This window comes from Protomyctophum bolini (assembly GCF_963924005.1).
Source record: "Protomyctophum bolini genome assembly, chromosome: 18".
NCBI lineage: Eukaryota > Metazoa > Chordata > Actinopteri > Myctophiformes > Myctophidae > Protomyctophum > Protomyctophum bolini.
This window is the reverse complement of record NC_137879.1, coordinates 785001-806075: the sequence shown is the minus strand read 5'-3', so window position 1 is coordinate 806075 and position 21075 is coordinate 785001. Positions and strand designations below refer to the sequence as shown.

The window sequence follows — 21075 nt, the reverse complement described above, 5'->3', positions numbered from 1 at the left end:
AATACTAAACTGTAAGTCTAAACTGTAACTGTCTATTCAGGAAATGTAAAAAAATAATAATTGGTTGAATAATTAATTATACAAAGTACAGTCAAGTGAACTCATCATGTTTGTGGACATTATTTATGGACAGCAAAGATTTACAATGTTACATATTTAATTCATCACAATTCAATTCAATTATTGTTCACGAAATCTAGTAGGCTTGTAGGTCGCTTATCTTCACTGCTCCTGTGGGCTTGTAGGTCGGTTGTCTTCACTGCTTTGATTTTGTTTTTGTCAAATGAAAGCAGGGAATCATAGCTTCAAATTGACATATTGGTTGTTCAGTTTGACCCTCCAGGTTTGGAGATAATGGCTTATAGAGTTAATGTCTTGCAGAGAAACAGCGTGTTGAGAAAACAGGCTTGAAAAGGTTCACTTCTGTGAACCTTTCTGTGGACTCATACACATTTTTAAGCATTTATTTCATATTTACATGTCTTCTGTGGTCTCTAACATTACACCTAGCTACATGTTTAAGCATTTATTTCATATTTACATGTCTATTTCAGCTCTGACACTTATTTCAGACATGCTCTAGTATGTGAAGAGTCTGCCTGTGTGCTATTAACTCATTTTGGAATTAACAAAAAAATAAGATTTTTCTCCTCTGGTGAAAAGCTGGAATTTGCGCGATGGCAGTCTCTCAGTCAAATGTGGTCAGCCAATGAGGCATCTACTTTTTAACCCATTCTGAACGGGAACCCATTTTGGTGTTAGCATTATGTTATGCTTTAGCTATTGAAAAATAGCAGATCTACAAGCTCATAGCGCGCCACCGAGTGGCGCGCTACGAGCTTGTAGGTCTGCTATTTTTGAAAAATCGAAGAACGACTGACATTTTTATAGAATCTGATCTCAGGTCAGAATGGGTTAATCAGACCAGTGTGTGTGTCCACAGTGGAAACCTCGTATGAATCTGATCTCAGGTCAGAATGGGTTAACATCCGTGGGCCAATGGGTGTGCTGCAGGTAGCGGGCGAGGCGGGGGGGCAGGGCCAGCTCCTCCACACGGTGCATCCTGTTGACCTTCTGGAGCCCAGAGCGGATGGTCAGCCTGCACTGAGACAGCAGAGACCGGGGGCACGCTGCCAGGGGCGAGAGACACAGAGACACAGAGGGGGAGGGAGAGGGAGAGGGAGAGGGAGAGAGGGAGAGGGAGAGAGGGAGAGGGAGAGAGAGAGACAGTATCAGTCAACATAAATAGGTAGGTAAAAACTGTCTGGGTGTTCACATGAGAATTATAAACTGTCTGGGTGTTCACATGAGAATTATAAACTGTCTGGGGTGTGTTATCGATTAAATAATCTTCCAAAGATGAACTAAGGAATGACAAAGTTATTCAGGGTGAAGTGTTGAGAATGTATTCAGAAGATTGAGCAGAGTAACGACATACAGAGAGTGAGGAACAGGCCTGTTCCACCAGCCCCTCCGCTGGACGCACGCCTCCTCAACCCCATCCTCAGACAGTCCTCATAGTAAGTGCTCACTGTGTTCGCAACTAACTGGTCATATAAGGATCTCTTCTAAAGATAAGGGCGGTCTCTCTACCTCTCTCTCTCTCAGCAGTAGTTAGGGTCTCTCTACCTCTCTCTCTCAGCAGTAGTTCCAGGGCATCGTTCTGTCTCGTGGTCTTCTCGATGATGAGCGTCGGCAGGAAGACGTTGGCTCCGAAATCTATGAGCAGACGGACGTATTCCACAGCGCAGCCGTGACGCACGCACATCTCCAACACCGTCCTACTGTTGACGTCTTTATGGAGAGAGAGAGACAGAGAGACAGAGAGAGAGAGAGAGAGAGAGACAGAGAGATCATGATCAGAGCTTCCGTTGTTCCAGACTGTACGACGGAAGCATTTATATTTTACTCATGATCAGAGCTTCCGTTGCTCCAGACTGTACGACGGAAGCATTTATATTTTACTCATGATCAGAGCTTCCGTTGCTCCAGACTGTACGACGGAAGCATTTATATTTTACTCATGATCAGAGCTTCCGTTGCTCCAGACTGTACGACAGAAGCATTTATATTTTACTCATGATCAGAGCTTCCGTTGCTCCAGACTGTACGACGAAGCATTTATATTTGACTCACGATCAGAGCTTCCGTTGCTCCAGACTGTACGACGGAAGCATTTATATTTTACTCGTGATCAGAGCTTCCGTTGCTCCAGACTGTACGACGGAAGCATTTATATTTTACTTATGATCAGAGCTTCCGTTGCTCCAGACTGTACGACGGAAGCATTTATATTTTACTCATGATCAGAGCTTCCGTTGCTCCAGACTGTACGACGGAAGCATTTATATTTTACTCATGATCAGAGCTTCCGTTGCTCCAGACTGTACGACGAAGCATTTATATTTGACTCACGATCAGAGCTTCCGTTGCTCCAGACTGTACGACGGAAGCATTTATATTTTACTCGTGATCAGAGCTTCCGTTGCTCCAGACTGTACGACGGAAGCATTTATATTTTACTCATGATCAGAGCTTCCGTTGCTCCAGACTGTACGACGGAAGCATTTATATTTTACTTATGATCAGAGCTTCCGTTGCTCCAGACTGTACGACGGAAGCATTTATATTTTACTCATGATCAGAGCTTCCGTTGCTCCATACTGTACGACGGAAGCATTTATATTTTACTCGTGATCAGAGCTTCCGTTGCTCCAGACTGTACGACGGAAGCATTTATATTTTACTCATGATCAGAGCTTCCGTTGCTCCAGACTGTACGACGGAAGCATTAATATTTTACTCATGATCAGAGCTTCCGTTGCTCCAGACTGTATGACGGAAGCATTTATATTTTACTCATGATCAGAGCTTCCGTTGCTCCAGACTGTATGACGGAAGCATTTATATTTTACTCATGATCAGAGCTTCCGTTGCTCCAGACTGTACGACGGAAGCATTTATATTTTACTCGTGATCAGAGCTTCCGTTGCTCCAGACTGTACGACGGAAGCATTTAAATTTTACTCATGATCAGAGCTTCTGTTGCTCCAGACTGTATGACGGAAGCATTTATATTTTACTCATAATCAGAGCTTCCGTTGCTCCAGACTGTACGACGGAAGCATTTATATTTTACTCATAATCAGAGCTTCCGTTGCTCCAGACTGTACGACGGAAGCATTTATATTTTACTCATAATCAGAGCTTCCGTTGCTCCAGACTGTATGACGGAAGCATTTATATTTTACTCATAATCAGAGCTTCCGTTGCTCCAGACTGTATGACGGAAGCATTTATATTTTACTCATAATCAGAGCTTCCGTTGCTCCAGACTGTACGACGGAAGCATTTATATTTTACTCATGATCAGAGCTTCCGTTGCTCCAGATCAGGGGCTCCCAACCTTTATATTGTCACAGACTATTTTTTGAAAAATCGAAGAACGACTGACATATAGAAACATAACTTTTTTCGTAGCGCGCCACCGAGTGGCGCGCTACGAGCTTGTAGGTCTGCTATTTTTGAAAAATCGAAGAACGACTGACATTTTTAGAATCTGATCTCAGGTCAGAATGGGGTTAATCAGACCCAGTGCGTGTCCAGCAGTGGAAACCTCGTATGAATCTGATCTCAGGTCAGAATGGGTTAAAGAACCACCATTCTTCTGTGCGTTACAATCTGGTCTCAGGTCAGAATGGGGTTAATCAGACCAGTGTGTGTCCAGTGGAAACCTCATGAATCTGATCTCAGGTCAGAATGGGTTAACCCATTCTGAACGGGAACCCATTTTGGTGTTAGCATCATGTTATGCTTTAGCTATTGAAAAATAGCAGATCTACAAGCTCATAGCGCGCCACTCGGTGGCGCGCTATGAGCTTGTAGATCTGCTATTTGAATCTGAATCTGATCTGCTATTTGAATCTGATCTCAGGTCAGAATGGGTTAATCAGACCCAGTGTGTGTCCAGTGGAAACCTCGTATGAATCTGATCTCAGGTCAGAATGAGTTAAAGAACCACCATTCTTCTGTGCGTATGAATCTGATCTCAGGTCAGAATGGGTTAATCAGACCCAGTGCGTGTCCAGCAGTGGAAACCTGGTATGAATCTGATCTCAGGTCAGAATGGGTTAATCAGACCCAGTGTGTGTCCAGCAGTGGAAACCTGGTATGAATCTGATCTCAGGTCAGAATGGGTTAATCAGACCCAGTGTGTGTCCAGCAGTGGAAACCTGGTATGAATCTGGTCTCAGGTCAGAATGGGTTAATCAGACCCAGTGTGTGTCCAGCAGTGGAAACCTGGTATGAATCTGATCTCAGGTCAGAACGGGTTAATCAGACCCAGTGCGTGTCCAGCAGTGGAAACCTGGTATGAATCTGATCTCAGGTCAGAACGGGTTAATCAGACCCAGTGCGTGTCCAGCAGTGGAAACCTGGTATGAATCTGATCTCAGGTCAGAACGGGTTAATGAGACCCAGTGTGTGTCCAGCAGTGGAAACCTGGTATGAATCTGATCTCAGGTCAGAATGGGTTAAAGAACCACCATTCTTCTGTGCGTATGAATCTGATCCCAGGTCAGAATGGGCCTCAACGCTGGGTGTTACTCACTCATGGCCCGGGCGTCGTGCGGGGTCCAGTTGTAGTCCGGGTCGGCGCCGTAGAGCAGCAGAGCTCTGAAACAGTCCATGTGACCGTACAGCGCAGAGAGGTACAGCGGCCCGCTGCTGGCCACGCTGGACAGGGACACGCCCCCTCGGGAGCCGGAGTTCACCTGGGCGCCATGGCGGAGGAGTTCCCTCAGGATGGAGACGTCGCCCTCTCTGGTGGGGAGGGGGAGGGCGGGGGGGTTTAGGTTTTAGGTTTATTGCGAACGCACTGAGCACTTACTATAATAATAATAATAATAATTTTGTATAGCACCTTTAAAGACATGAAATGCAGCTCAAAGTGCTTTACGGAAAAATGGAGGATAAAAGAAAAGCAAGGCAACAACATTAAAAAACAAGCAGTAATGCAATACAGTGAGGACAAAAATAAAAAAGAAAAGATCAATTAAAAGCAATGTTGTAGAAGTGGGTCTTGAGCTGAACTTTAGGTGAGACCTAGCAGATCATGTCTGTCTTTGTGTCTGTGTGTCTGTGTGTCTGTCTGTCTGTCCCGCTTTTGTGCCCATATATGGAGCTGTTCGCAATTACGTCACCATGACTCAGCCATAACCATATAAGGAGTCCCCAAAGCAGCTATACGTCCAAAACCCAAATATGTACGAGCTGCGTTCGCCTCCCGCGTTTGCGCGTCTTACTGGTTTAGGTTTATTTATTTAGCATGTAGTACAAAAAATAGACAATAACATAATCAAAGAACAAAAATACAATGCAAGGAAGGGAAGAAGCCAGCTGGCTTATTTTGAATCCTTTCCTATAGGAAGAGGTCATTGGTTTAAAAGATTAAAAGTTCATAAAGAACAGTACAACAGTCTACAAGTTGGCAAAGGGGGGCAGCTGTGCAGTAAAGAAATAAAAACACAGACTGCACAAGATCATAGACTGTAAAAAAAAATATGGACAAAGCGTTCTCCGGGTGTGATATGGACGTAAGATGAAGCCTGTCAGTCCTTGTATTGTAAATCGCCATCTTTCTAGATCCGTTTGGGCCCAGCTGAGCCCATTGGCTGGCCCAGACAACGAGGCGTAAAATAGTTTGACATTAAATAGTTTCTATATCATGTTTCTGATATAGAAACATGGTTTTAACCCTGTGAGAACCACTGATATAGAAACATGAGGTTTTAACCCTGTGAGAACCACTGACATAGAAACATGAGGTTTAACCCTGTGAGAACCACTGATATAGAAACATGAGGTTTAACCCTGTGAGAACCACTGACATAGAAACATGAGGTTTTAACCCTGTGAGAACCACTGATATAGAAACATGAGGTTTTAACCCTGTGAGAACCACTGATATAGAAACATGAGGTTTAACCCTGTGAGAACCACTGATATAGAAACATGAGGTTTAACCCTGTGAGAACCACTGATATAGAAACATGAGGTTTAACCCTGTGAGAACCACTGATATAGAAACATGAGGTTTTAACCCTGTGAGAACCACTGATATAGAAACATGAGGTTTAACCCTGTGAGAACCACTGATATAGAAACATGAGGTTTTAACCCTGTGAGAACCACTGATATAGAAACATGAGGGCTTTAACCCTGTGAGAACCACTGATATAGAAACATGAGGGTTTAACCCTGTGAGAACCACTGATATAGAAACATGAGGTTTAACCCTGTGAGAACCACTGATATAGAAACATGAGGTTTAACCCTGTGAGAACCACTGATATAGAAACATGAGGGTTTAACCCTGTGAGAACCACTGATATAGAAACATGAGGTTTAACCCTGTGAGAACCACTGATATAAAAACATGAGGTTTTACAGAAAGCTGTAAAGCCTGCAATACTGAGGCTACCCATCCTACTAACCAAGCGAACCCTACCTGGCTGCGGTGAGGACAGGGGAGCAGTTGTTGAAGGGGCTTCCGTCAGGGTGGGCTCCTGCAGCCAGCAGCGCCAACACACACTCCAGGTACCTGCCACGCACACACACACACACACGCACACACACACACACACACACACTAGGCATGTGAATCTCGTCTCATCTCACGATTCGATACGCATCTCGATGCACTGCCAGCGATACGATACATTAGAGATACATGGAATCCCCTGGCGATACGATGCGATACGATTCTCCCTCTTCCCGATGCGATGCGATAACCATTTAGTTCAAATCAATGCGATACGATGCGATTCACCCCTCTACCGATACGATTTGATGGCGATTCATCACAATAGAAAGGATTTATATTAAAGCTCTATTAATTTCCCAAAACATGTAAAAATGCATTACATTTAAATTCAAAGCAATTTATTGTTTTACTGTAGGTTAGTATTATAGCTCTGCATCTCAAACAACCCAACTTATAGAATTCTGTAAGTAAACAAAGGGTCTGCTCTCTGCTGGTTATTGTGGAATTGTTAGATTACTAATAATCATAGGCTATAGTATAATTATTATATCTCAAAGGTCAATTTGAGGTTTTGAGTATAGAGGTTTAAAGAGATTAAAATGTAATAGCCTATCGTTCATCAATTAATGTTACCAACATATAAATAGAAAAGAAACAAATAAACAAAACAAAAATTACAGGTCACACTTGTAGTGCTGTCAAACAAGTCTATGTCTAGTTTAATCTGCAACAGTTTTATAATATAATTGCCTATATGGGGGTCCCTACTTGATCTCTCACTCTCAGCTAAGTGGTCCTTGGCTTGACCTGAAAAACATTGAAGACCCTGGCCTGCATGTATTATTAACGTTATAAATACATAGCAGATGTACAAGCTCACAACGCGTCTCATCCACGCCCCGCTGTGAGCTTGTGGATCTGCAATTTTAGGCGTGCGACACCGTCTTGCTGCAGAATATAAATAAGGCTTCTATCCCAGAGAACAGCAGGGGAAAGCTGGACAGTGGAAAGTTGCTGTGGCGTTGTTGTTGTTGTACACGTGTGTGCAGACTGCAGAAGCTTTCTTTAATTACAAATTGATAATGATCGCGACGCAGATTTGCGTCGGATAATCAGCAAGCACAGCTTTGGAGTGTGGCTCATTACCAGCAGTCCAGCACGCAGCGCTACAGTGAAAAGTCAACTGATCGACGGACAAAGCTACTCGGACAGCTATTTTATAAAGCTAAAGAGTAAAGGTGGTGCTTCTCGTTTAATGCGTGGGGCTCACTTCTGTTAGTCGCGGGTGCTATTATAGTCTGAGTCTGTCTGTTCTCAACGTGTCTCCTCTGCGGGAAGCACCCTCTGCACCGTCGTACGGTAGCTTCTGTTCACTGACTGTGGGCGCGTTCGGAAATACCACATCGGAGCACACTCTCCTATTAGTTTGCATTGCACAGTGGGCTCAGTGCGCTATTTCCGAACGCGCCCTGTGTCTGCGCTGCGACTCGCGAGAGACCTTTTTTTTTCTTCCTTTCTGATGGTACGTTGAATGCGCCTCGGAAACACAGGATAGGGTGAAATTTACCATGAAAAAACAGTGCAACCACGGATTTTACCGATACAAGCACTCCGCGAACGATCCATCGAGATTTCACCCGTCAATTCTACCGACACACAGTGAATGAACCGATTCACTCGCATCGCGCACGTCATAATCGATGTATCGATACGTATCGATTATTTTCCACATGCCTAACACACACACACACACACACGCACACACACACCGCTCTGGATTACAGCCACACACACACACACACACACACACACGCACACACACACCGCTCTGGATTACAGCCACACACACACACACACACACACACACGCACACACACACCGCTCTGGATTACAGCCACACACACACACACACACTGCACGGCACCAGTAATGAATTCTGTACTGGCCATACTGTATAGAGCGCCGCAGTCCCGCCCCCTTTCAGAAAAGCGAGTGGCCCAGGAAATGAAACCCCAATGCATTCTCCCATCGGCACTTCTAATATCATTTATTTAAAGACGGTTACGCCGCTGGACAAAGCCAACTCGGATCGTGACAAATCATGACAATGAACACAATGTTTTGGGGCGATCAAATCTGTAGGAGCCGATCTACTAATAGGCCATCACATCATGTATGTGCCATCATGCCATGTCTAACATCCCTGTTAGTGTGCTTTGTCACCCCCTACAGACATGGCAGAGAGGACATAAATTACCTGGCCATCAGAGGGCCAGGTGTTGTTGATTGGAGGTTCACAGTTTTTTAGGTCTGGTTTTTGTTCTGCACCTCCTTCTATTCTAAGTTACAGTTTATACGCTAAAAGTATCTTTATTTTTGTTTTCAACCTGGATATAATAAACCTTTTAAGTTCAACTTCAACTCTTCGCCTGGACATTCCTCATTTCCCTTTTTTGGTTAAGTTTGCTGCACAAAGCCAGTCAGTTTGAAAAAGGTACTCTCAGTCAACCACCACAAGGACAAAAGGTCTCTACAATTGTAAAAAACTACCTTTCTGGAGTACAGGACTATTTTGGACAACATGGATTCATGGAGTTTGGACGGATTGACTTCTGGATTGGAGAAGAGTGTGACTCAGTTTGGAGTGACATATGGACAACAGCAATGAAAATGTTTGAACAAGCAGCAAAGCATCACAGCCATTGGTGAGAAATACAATCGTATTGTATAGCAGGTTCTTCTCTTCTGTGTATTTGGTTGAATTTGAACACAGTTGAAAGAAGTACTACTGCTGGTCCATTGGGGACTATTGTTTGGATTTTGGCTGGTGTTGTGTGCACCCCTGCTGTGTATTCTTGCTGTGAATTACATGTTGGAAATGGAAAATGAGTGACACAAACGTCACAGACACAAACAGAATGGATCAGGAGGATCAAATGGAGGACACAAGGAGGAGGGTCAAGCTCTCAGCCAAAGCACTGGGTAATAAAATTGAAAAGAATCAGAAGGACCGCCACTCACATGTGAAACAAATGAAAGAGCTCACAAGAGAAATTAAAGGGCTAATGAAAGATGACGCAAATGCAAAGGATGTGCAAAGCACAATGGGGGAACTGATAAATGCGTACGAAAATGCAAAAGCAGTACACGATTCACTAATCTTATCAATTCCACAGGAGGAACTTGAAAATCAGAATGTGTGGTTTTCACGTGTTTCAAAACACCATAAAGATTTCATGGAGGATGTGAAACTGTGGTTTATTAAGCTTGGAATGCCAATGTATGAAATGTCAATGCATGAAATGAGTAATGTGGATGAAACTGGGCCAGTTACTGAATTTATGTATTCACCTGAAGAGGTGGAAATCAATGTTGGACATGTATGGCATATTGAAATACCTGCTAGACAGGAGGTGGAAATAAATGATGGGCAGCAGGAGACAATGCCACCTAATGCTCAAATGCACTCTGATCAGTCACAACAGGTAACTCAATCACAACAGGCAACATCTGAAACAGTTGACTTACAGGAAACGATTCAACCTGGTGACAGTGTATCAAATGCAAGCAAGAAAACAAAAGGTTCTAGTAGAGCTTCAAGTACAGCATCAGCACGATTGAAAGCTCAGGCAGAAATGGCTTCTCTCATTGCTCAGCAAAAAACGATAAAGGATAAACATGCCCTAGAGGTACAAATGGAGCAGCTAAGAAGACAAAAAGAACAGCTGGAGCTGGACACAAACATGGCTGCTAATATGGCAAAAATAAAGGTGCTAGATTCAAGGAGATCTGATGTTTCTATTACATCTAAAGTGACAGATGGGATGAGATCATATTTTGAGAAGAGACAGCAGGCAGCTGCTTCCACATCACATGCACAACCCACTCCAGGACAGGTCCCCTCACAACCCAGACAGGCACCAGCTCTAATTGCAACACCCACAGGTGGCGCTGTGGCTCCGGTCTATTCACTGACAGCAAACCCAATACCAGAGAGAGATGTTGGGGCATCAGCACCAGCAGGCATTGTCACAGGCAGAGCTGTGGATCCGGCCGTCCGGCCTCGCACTACAGCACCTGTGGCAACCCAGATGGGTAACAGAGGTCCAGTTGAACAAGGCAACAATATCTATTCCGTCATGGAGAAACAAAACGAAATCACAGCCCTACTCATTCAACAACAATGTCTGTCTTCTATGCCCAAGAAGGAAATTCACATTTTTGATGGTGACCCACTTAAATATCATACCTTTATAAAATCCTTTGAACATAACATCGAAACTAAGAACCCAAATCCCACAGATTGTCTATATTATCTGGAACAGTATACCCAAGGACAACCAAGGGAACTCGTGAGGAGTTGCTTACACATGATGTCAGACAGAGGATACAGGAAGGCTAAGTCTCTACTGAAGGAGCATTTTGGCAACGAGCATAAAATCTCAACAGCCTACGTGGAGAAGGCTCTTTTATGGCCGTCAATAAAACCTGATGACACTACAGCTCTGCAAGCTTACAGTCTTTTCCTACGAGGATGTTGTAATGCCATGGAAGATGTCAACTATATGCACGAGCTTGATATGCCTTCTAATCTGTTGATCATCATTAAGAAGCTGCCTTACCGCCTAAGAGACAAATGGAGAAATATAGTATGTGACTTCCAGGAGAACCACAGCCGAAGAGCAAGTTTTAAGGACATTGTATTTTTTCTTGAAAAACAAGTCAGAATCATTACAGATCCCATCTTTGGTGACATTAAAGACGACCCAGTGAATAAAGACACAAGAAGGTCCAAGTCACAACCACCCAAAATAAAAGGAAGTATTTTTGCAACAACCGTGACGGCTGCAAAAGAAAAAGGAACCCAGGAAAAGAAAAGTCAGTTTTCTGTAAAGAGATGCTTATTCTGTGAAGGAGAGCATGCACTAGAATCGTGCCCAGAGTTGGAAAAGAGGACACATAACGAAAAATTCACTTTTCTAAAAGAGAATGGAATATGTTTTGGCTGTATGTGCAAAGGACACATCAGTGCAACATGTAGACGAAGACTAAATTGCAGCATTTGTGGCCTAAGGCACCCCAAAATGCTACATATTTACAGAGACCCATCTGAAATGAAGGAAATCATCAAAGACAAAGCCATGGCTTCCGTGCTGACGAGTGGTCTTACTGGGGCCGGTGAAGACAACTGCAAACTTGCAATAGTGCCGGTTCAAATAAAGGCCAGGAAAGGGAACACAACAGTGTATACTTATGCATTCCTTGACCCAGGCAGCACGGCATCATTTTGTACAGAGGGGCTAATGGCTAGACTCAACCTCCAAGGAAGAAAAACTAACATCTTATTGAGAACTATGGGTCAGAAGAAAGTTATCGAAACACGCATTGTTTCAGGCCTAGAAGTGGCTGGACTGGACACCAATGACTTTTATATTCTTCCAGGCATCTACACACAGAAGGAAATGCCCGTAACTAGAGATAACATCATCAGAAAGGAGGATCTATCCAAATGGCCATATCTGAACAAAGTGCACATCCCTGTCATCGATGCTGAAGTGGAGTTGCTGATTGGAACAGACGCCCCAAAAGTCATGGAACCATTGGAGGTAATTAACAGCAAAGGATATGGACCGTTTGCTGTGAGAACACATTTGGGGTGGATTGTCAATGGACCGCTTGGACATCATGATGGCACAGACACAACCTGCCATCCAACTGTCCAATGCAATAGAATTTCAATTGACAAAATAGAGCAGCTCTTGATCAGCCAATATAATCAAGACTTCAGTGAGAAGGCATCTGAGGATAAGCCTGAGATGTCAATGGAAGACAGGAAATTCATGAAATGTGCAAATAATAGTGTAACACTGAAAGATGGACACTATTATCTGGATTTGCCTTTCAGGAGAAACGACCTTATCATGTCAAATAATCGTTCAGTTGCAGAACAGCGCCTCCTAGGGCTGAAAAGGAAATTTGAAAAGAATGAACACTTCAAGAAAGAGTACATTGACTTTGTAGCTGATGTAATTGAAAAGGGCTATGCCGAAGTGATACCATCAGAGCAGCTCAAAAAGACAGACGGGAGAGTTTGGTACATTCCACATCACGGCGTGTATCACCCCAAAAAGAAAACATTAAGAGTTGTATTTGCCAAGAAGTTTGTCGAATGCAAACGATGGATACAAGGTCCAACGTTTCTCATGAATTCTGAAAATGACTGGCCAGCTAACTACGTTGATTTACAGTTTAACCCAGTGGATGACCAAGAGGTCAAAAGAAAGGTTGTCTCGTATACAACCAATGTTCAAAACACACAAAGCCCAACAGACCAGCTGCTATCTCACTTCTCAGACTGGCTGAGACTCAAGAAGGCAGTGGCTTGGTACTTGAAGTTTAAAGATGTTCTGAGAAAACTTGCAAGAAAGAGAAAGGAAATGGAACTCAAGGAAATTGGTGTAACTACACGTTGCCAAAGCAAAAATGTTGCTTCAAAAATGCACCCATTCAACTCCATTGTGAGCGGTCAGAACATCACTGTAGATGACATGGAAGAGGCTGAAAAAGTCATCATTGGAATTAGCCAGAGTCAAACATTCCCTGAAGAATTGGCAAAGTTGCAAATGGCGCCATCTTGTGTGCAAAAAGCAAGCTGCATATTCAAGTTGGATCCAGTGTTGGATAATGGCGTATTAAGAGTTGGTGGACGTCTCAACCGTGCAGCCATGCCCCAACAGGTAAAACATCCCATAATCCTGCACAAAAATCACCCAATCTCTACTCTGATACTACGTCACATACATGAGCGCACAGGCCACAGTGGAAGAAATCACATGATGTCTGAGCTTCGTAAGAAGTACTGGATCACAAATGCAAACTCAGCAGCAAGAAAGGTGATCACCAAGTGCACTGTGTGCAGACGTGTAGCAGGAAAGACCAAAGTACAGAAAATGGCAGACCTGCCCCAAGAACGACTAATCCCTGATCTGCCACCCTTTACAAATGTTGGAATGGATTACTTTGGACCAATCCAAGTAAAAAGAGCAAGAAGCCTTGTCAAGCGGTATGGAGTGATCTTTACCTGTATGACCAGTAGGGCAGTGCATTTAGAGATGGCATACTCCTTAGACACAGACTCTTGTGTACATGCCATTCGGAGATTCATATGTCGGAGAGGTCAAGTATCTCACATCCGTTCAGACAATGGCACTAATCTGGTTGGTGCAAATAAAGAACTACGTGAAGCCCTAATGAATCTGAACCAGGACAAACTGAGGAATTCTTTATTGAAAGATGGCATCAAGTGGACTTTCAACCCCCCATCAGCATCACACCACGGTGGAGTGTGGGAAAGGCTCATCAGAATGGTGAGAAAAGTCCTATTATCAGTTTTACACCAGCAAGTGCTCGATGATGAAGGCCTGTTTACCATCCTGTGTGAGGTAGAAGCGATTCTCAACAGTCGGCCCATCACCACCATGTCATCTGACCCACACGATCTGGAGGCACTGACACCCAGCCACATCCTGACCTTGAGGTCTAAACCCATTCTACCACCGGGGGTCTTTCAAAAGTCTGACATGTACCTCAAACGCCGATGGAGACAAGCTCAGTACATGGCTGACTTGTTTTGGAAAAGGTGGACCCAAGAATACTTGCCATTGTTGCAGGAGCGACAAAAATGGTCAAGTAAGAAGAAAAATATTCAGACGGGTGACATTGTCATGATTGTCGACTCGACAGCACCCCGAGGGTCATGGATTCTGGGAAGAGTGATGGAAACCATGCCAGATGCCAAAGGCCTAGTTCGTTCTGTAAAGATCAAGACCCAAACCAGTGTTCTTGAACGACCCATCACAAAACTATGTCTGCTGCTTGAAGACAACTCCTGTCCCCAGTAGACATTTTTTAAGTTAAGTCATTTTCTATTTTTGACACAATATGAAGAATGTGTTGAATATAACTAAACGGCTCCATTCATTATTTTGTATTGATAATTGTATTTAGTTATACACGCCATACAATTGGGGCCGGTGTGTAGGAGCCGATCTACTAATAGGCCATCACATCATGTATGTGCCATCATGCCATGTCTAACATCCCTGTTAGTGTGCTTTGTCACCCCCTACAGACATGGCAGAGAGGACATAAATTACCTGGCCATCAGAGGGCCAGGTGTTGTTGATTGGAGGTTCACAGTTTTTTAGGTCTGGTTTTTGTTCTGCACCTCCTTCTATTCTAAGTTACAGTTTATACGCTAAAAGTATCTTTATTTTTGTTTTCAACCTGGATATAATAAACCTTTTAAGTTCAACTTCAACTCTTCGCCTGGACATTCCTCATTTCCCTTTTTTGGTTAAGTTTGCTGCACAAAGCCAGTCAGTTTGAAAAAGGTACTCTCAGTCAACCACCACAAGGACAAAAGGTCTCTACAAAATCATTAGAAAGAAGAAAAGAAAGTCAGGAGACACAACACTATTTGTTTTGTTTTTCGTCTTATAAATTATTTGATCGGCCCCAAAACATTGTGTTCATTGTCATGATTTGTCACGATCCGAATTGGCTTTGTCCGCGGCGTAACCGTCTTTAAATAAATTATATTAGAAGTGCCGATGGGAGAATGCATTGGGGTTTCATTTCCTGGGCCACTCGTTTTTCTGAAAGGGGGAGGGACTGCGGCGCTCTATATGGAGCGTGTCTTGAGTACTGTGTACAGGGTTTGATGAGGTCAGATCAACATTATGGGAATGTCCGAACATCAACAGGTCAACACCATATATGGAGCACACACACGCACACACACAGACACACACACACACAAACACACACACACACGCGCACGCACACACACACACACACACACACACAGACACACACACACACAAACGCACACAAACACAAACACACACACACACACACACGCGTGTGCGTGTACGTACGTACCGTCCGCACACGGCGGTGAACAGCGGCGTCTGGGCCTTGACGTCCACGGCGTCCACGCGTGCGCCGTGCGCTAGCAGCACGCGCACGCAGCCCAGGGCGCCGCGGCCCGCCGCCACGCGCAGCGGGGTGGCGGCCACGCCCCAGCCCCCCCGCACCTCCATGGAGCGCCTGTAGATGTCCTGACACAGCATGAGGTCCAGGAGGCTGTGGGGGGGAGGAGGGGTTATGGTCACTGACCTGAGATCAGATTCATACCAGGTTTCCACTGGACACACACTGGTCTGATTATAACCCTGATTCTGACCTGAGATCAGATTCATACGGGGTTTCCACTGGACACACACTGGTCTGATTATAACCCTGATTCTGACCTGAGATCAGATTCATACGAGGTTTCCACTGCTGGACACACACTGGTCTGATTATAACCCTGATTCTGACCTGAGATCAGATTCATACGGGGTTTCCACTGGGACACACACTGGTCTGATTATAACCCTGATTCTGACCTGAGATCAGATTCATACCAGGTTTCCACTGCTGGACACACACTGGTCTGATTATAACCCTGATTCTGACCTGAGATCAGATTCATACGGGGTTTCCACTGGACACACACTGGTCTGATTATAACCCTGATTCTGACCTGAGATCAGATTCATACGGGGTTTCCACTGCTGGACACACACTGGTCTGATTAACCCTGATTCTGACCTGAGATCAGATTCATACGAGGTTTCCACTGGACACACACTGGTCTGATTATAACCCTGATTCTGACCTGAGATCAGATTCATACGGGGTTTCCACTGGACACACACTGGTCTGATTATAACCCTGATTCTGACCTGAGATCAGATTCTATAAAAATGTCAGTCGTTCTTCGATTTTTCAAAAAATAGCAGATCTACAAGCTCATAGCGCGCCACTCGGTGGCGCGCTATGAGCTTGTAGATCTGCTATTTTTCAATATCTAAAGCATAGCATGATGCTATAACAACAAAATGGGTTCCCGTTCAGAATGGGTTAAAGGGATAGTTCAGATTTTTTGAACTTAAAGTCGTATGAAATACTTACTAGATAATACTAGATACAAAATCCTGATGTCTAAAACAAACTGGGGACGACCAATCATCGCCATGCAGTTAAGTAATAGATAAAGTAATAGATTACACTGGGTCATCGTTGAGGACAGCCTGTCGGAGGTGCTGGACGGTCCACACGGCCTCCTCGTCTTCTGATGACTCTTCTTCTGTGGTGCTGTGGAACATATAGGCCTGTTACACACACACACGCACGCACGCACGCACGCACACACACACACACACACACACACACACACACACACACACACACACACACACACACACACACACACACACACACACACACACACACACACACACACACACACACACACACACACACACACACGCGCGCACACACACACACGCACGCACGCACGCACGCACACACACACACGCACGCACACACGCACACACACACACACACACACTGTGGCTTTAAACAGACGACGTCAAAGTGCTTAATGACTTATAATCCTCTTAAAGTCTCTCTCGTGGCAAAAAACACAAGAGTAACTAAAATGAAGTGGACATAGAACTCTCCAAGATCATGTGAATATGATGGAATATCATTACAGCTGACATTTCTTATCACACACTAGCCCCCCCCCCTAAAAAAAACACAGAGTGGGCACTAGGGGCAAACTGGGCACCAACACAGAGTGGGCACCAACACAGAGTGGGCACTAGGGGCAAACTGGGCACCAACACAGAGTGGGCACCAGGGGCAAACTGGGCACCAACACAGAGTGGGCACCAGGGGCAAACTGGGCACCAACACAGAGTGGGCACCAGGGGCAAACTGGGCACCAACACAGAGTGGGCATTAGGAGCAAACTGGGCACCAACATGTTTACCCAGGGTAACTGGACTAAGGAAAGGAAAGGTACCATGTTTACCCAGGGTAACTGGACTAAGGAAAGGAAAGGTACTATGTTTACCCAGGGTAACTGGACTAAGGAAAGGAAAGGTACTATGTTTACCCAGGGTAACTGGACTAAGGAAAGGAAAGGTACTATGTTTACCCAGGGTAACTGGACTAAGGAAAGGAAAGGTACTATGTTTACCCTGCAGGGTAACTGGACTAAGGAAAGGAAAGGTACTATGTTTACCCTGCAGGGTAACTGGACTAAGGAAAGGAAAGGTACTATGTTTACCCAGGGTAACTGGACTAAGGAAAGGAAAGGTACTATGTTTACCCTGCAGGGTAACTGGACTAAGGAAAGGAAAGGTACTATGTTTACCCAGGGTAACTGGACTAAGGAAAGGAAAGGTACCATGTTTACCCAGGGTAACTGGACTAAGGAAAGGAAAGGTACAATGTTTACCCAGGGTAACTGGACTAAGGAAAGGAAAGGTACTATGTTTACCCAGGGTAACTGGACTAAGGAAAGGAAAGGTACTATGTTTACCCAGGGTAACTGGACTAAGGAAAGGAAAGGTACTATGTTTACACAGGGTAACTGGACTAAGGAAAGGAAAGGTACTATGTTTACCCAGGGTAACTGGACTAAGGAAAGGAAAGGTACTATGTTTACCCAGGGTAACTGGACTAAGGAAAGGAAAGGTACTATGTTTACCCAGGGTAACTGGACTAAGGAAAGGAAAGGTACCATGTTTACCCAGGGTAACTGGACTAAGGAAAGGAAAGGTACCATGTTTACCCAGGGTAACTGGACTAAGGAAAGGAAAGGTACTATGTTTACCCAGGGTAACTGGACTAAGGAAAGGAAAGGTACTATGTTTACCCAGGGTAACTGGACTAAGGAAAGGAAAGGTACTATGTTTACCCTGCAGGGTAACTGGACTAAGCTCAGAAATCAGCAGATCTTCAAGCTCACAGCGAGTCGCTTAAGATCTGCTATTTTCGCGACGCGCTGTGAGCTTGAAGATCTGCTATTTTCGCCCCTTCTTCCTGTAATTGCCACACATAGTATTCTGCTAGCATTCAACGACACACAAATATACCATAATGATGAAATAAAGAACTACAAATGCGCGTCACAGTGAACGCGACGGTACGATGTGTAGTTTGTTTAGTTTATTTATTTACCTGCTCAGTAAATGATGTTTGTTTACGCTCTTCTTCCCGTCGCTGCTCTAAACCAGAGGATCACTCTACAACATCATCCCATAGCCCGGAGGGGACGGCGGCCGGCGAGGGCCTCCCGTGATTGGCTGGCTGGCTGGTTGGTTGGTTGTCAAGGCAACTGGACGTCCCTTTAATTATTATAATTATTAATAAATGTTTCATTTCTCAAATCATTCTAATGTGTCATTGTAGTTACTGCCCGACGTACCCATTAAAAATTATAATTTATAATAATGTATATAAACTTTAATGATCTCCACCAATAGATTGTTATTCCATTAATTTATTTATTTATCAAGCCGTTAAAAAGGTATTTATGATTAACAATAATCCATTAATTAATTCATAAAACTGTTCATATTAACTATATTTATGATTTATGAGTGGACGGAGTGCGGTTTCAGGCAGTTGAGCAGCCAATCACAGCGCGTCCGTCCCTGCGGCCGATGGGACGGTGTGCTGTGTTTACTATAAAGAATAGAGACCAGTTTCTGCCTGGCAGTTGAAAACCAACGGTGTGTTGTCGCCCCCTACCGACGACAAGTGGTTGTTACAGCGTACCATTACTTCAGTGAGTTCAGTCTAAAGTTTAGCCTCTAAAAACTACTAAAAATAATCACACCCATAATAGGGCCTTACACAAATATGTAAGGAAATAATATACTGATTTTATCTGTGAGGAGTCTATAGGCCTACTGTAAACATTTACTACAAGGACATACAATACTGTATTTATCAATGAGTCTAAAGACTTACTGTAAACATTTACTACAAGGACATACAATACTGTATTTATCAGTGAGTCTATAGCAGTGTTTCTCAACCTTTTTTGCTCCAGGGCACACTTCTTTTCATAGCCTAAAAATCTCGGGGCACACCATACGGTGTATAGGCCTATCTATATACATTATATATATATATATATATATATATATATATATATATATATATATATACATACAGTGTTGGGATTAATAAAGTGACAACTTTTACAATATCTCCATTACCATTATCCAAATTAATTCCTTATTATATATATATTTTTAAATACATTTTGGAGAAAAACATAGCTCATATCCAGTGAAATGCCACCTAATTCTTAATCCTTTTCCTTGTCTTTATTTTGGGCCATCTTGTGAAAGCTGCATGCTTTTATTGTGAAGGGTCTCAGTTCTCACAGCCTGTATTTCCACGTGCTAAAAATAGCTGATCGACAAGCTCACAACGCGTTGCGTCCGCAATGCGTTGTGAGCTTGTCGATCAGCCATTTTCAGCATGCAAGCATAACAGGCATCAGGCATCACTGCGCTTCTGTCGAGGGAGGGAGATATATTTTTTTGGCCGAATGAGACCTACTGTAAACATGTACTACAAGGACATACAATACTGTATTTATCAGTGAGTTCTCTATAGGACTACTGTATAATTATTAGTCCCGCCCCCTTGAGAGACCCGGGAAATAATTCCCCGTTAATTGTTCTCATAGACTTTTCAAAAAAGTAGTTATTTAAATACGTTTACGCCGCGGACAAAGACAACTATGGAGTTGTAACAAATTATGACACTAAACACAATGTTTTGTTTGGTGTTTTTATTCTTTGTAATTATTTGCTTGGTCCAAAATATTATGATTGTTGTCATGATTTGTCACGACTCGAGTTGGCTTTGTACGGCGGGTCACATATTGTGGGTCTTTGTACGGCGGGTCACATATTCGTTCTCGTTCCTCCCGAGAGCATACGAGCTTTACCAGAAGTAATATTAACTATTTAGCATTGTCTGATAGTTGATTATTTGATTTTTGTTGTTTTTTTAACAGAGCGGTCCTCTTGTGTCTCAACAACATGAAACATGAAACATCATAATTCATAGTGTTATGCAATGATGTTTTTATTTAATTTTTTCTTGATATTACAGAACATAGAATATAAGTATGAATGATTTCAGGTGACCTAAAAGCTTGTAAAGTCAGGCCAGGAATACAACCGTGCTCTGAATGCAGTGGGAAGTTCATTCCATATAGTTTAGATTGGGAGTGAGTCTGTAGTTCTGACTGCAATGGGAAGTTCATTCCATATAGTTTATATTGGGAGTGAGTCTGTAGTTCTGACTGCAATGGGAAGTTCATTCCATAGTTTAGATTGGGAGTGAGTCTGTAGTTCTGACTGTAATGGGAAGTTCATTCCATAGTTTAGATTGGGAGTGAGTCTGTAGTTCTGACTGCAATGGGAAGTTCATTCCATAGTTTAGATTGGGAGTGAGTCTGTAGTTCTGACTGTAATGGGAAGTTCATTCCATATAGTTTATATTGGGAGTGAGTCTGTAGTTCTGACTGCAATGGGAAGTTCATTCCATATAGTTTATATTGGGAGTGAGTCTGTAGTTCTGACTGCAATGGGAAGTTCATTCCA

At 43.5% G+C, this 21075-nt stretch overlaps 1 protein-coding gene across 1 annotated transcript; it reads right to left on the bottom strand.

Moving 5' to 3' along the window:
* Positions 1 to 104: 104 nt before the first annotated feature.
* LOC308332896 (ankyrin repeat and SOCS box protein 12-like) lies at positions 105 to 18716 on the bottom strand. The gene is made up of 7 exons (XM_080789031.1): positions 18626 to 18716; positions 16661 to 16764; positions 15488 to 15691; positions 6509 to 6601; positions 4610 to 4821; positions 1630 to 1794; positions 105 to 1130 (listed from the first exon to the last, which is right to left on the bottom strand). The coding sequence occupies exons 2-7, from the start codon at positions 16756 to 16758 to the stop codon at positions 973 to 975; spliced, it is 930 nt and encodes a 309-aa protein (XP_080645157.1). The 5' UTR covers positions 16759 to 16764; positions 18626 to 18716; the 3' UTR covers positions 105 to 972.
* Positions 18717 to 21075: the final 2359 nt, after the last annotated feature.

Bases quoted from the DNA above. Each gene is read 5' to 3' on its own strand.
- LOC308332896 (XM_080789031.1), bottom strand. From the start codon at position 16,758: ATGTTCCACAGCACCACAGAAGAAGAGTCATCAGAAGACGAGGAGGCC. The intron at 15,692-16,660 runs GTAATCTATTAC...TCCCCCCCACAG, and splicing joins GTCCTCAACGATGACCCAGT to CCTCCTGGACCTCATGCTGT. The intron at 1,795-4,609 runs GTGAGTAACACC...CTCTCCATAAAG, and splicing joins GCACGACGCCCGGGCCATGA to ACGTCAACAGTAGGACGGTG.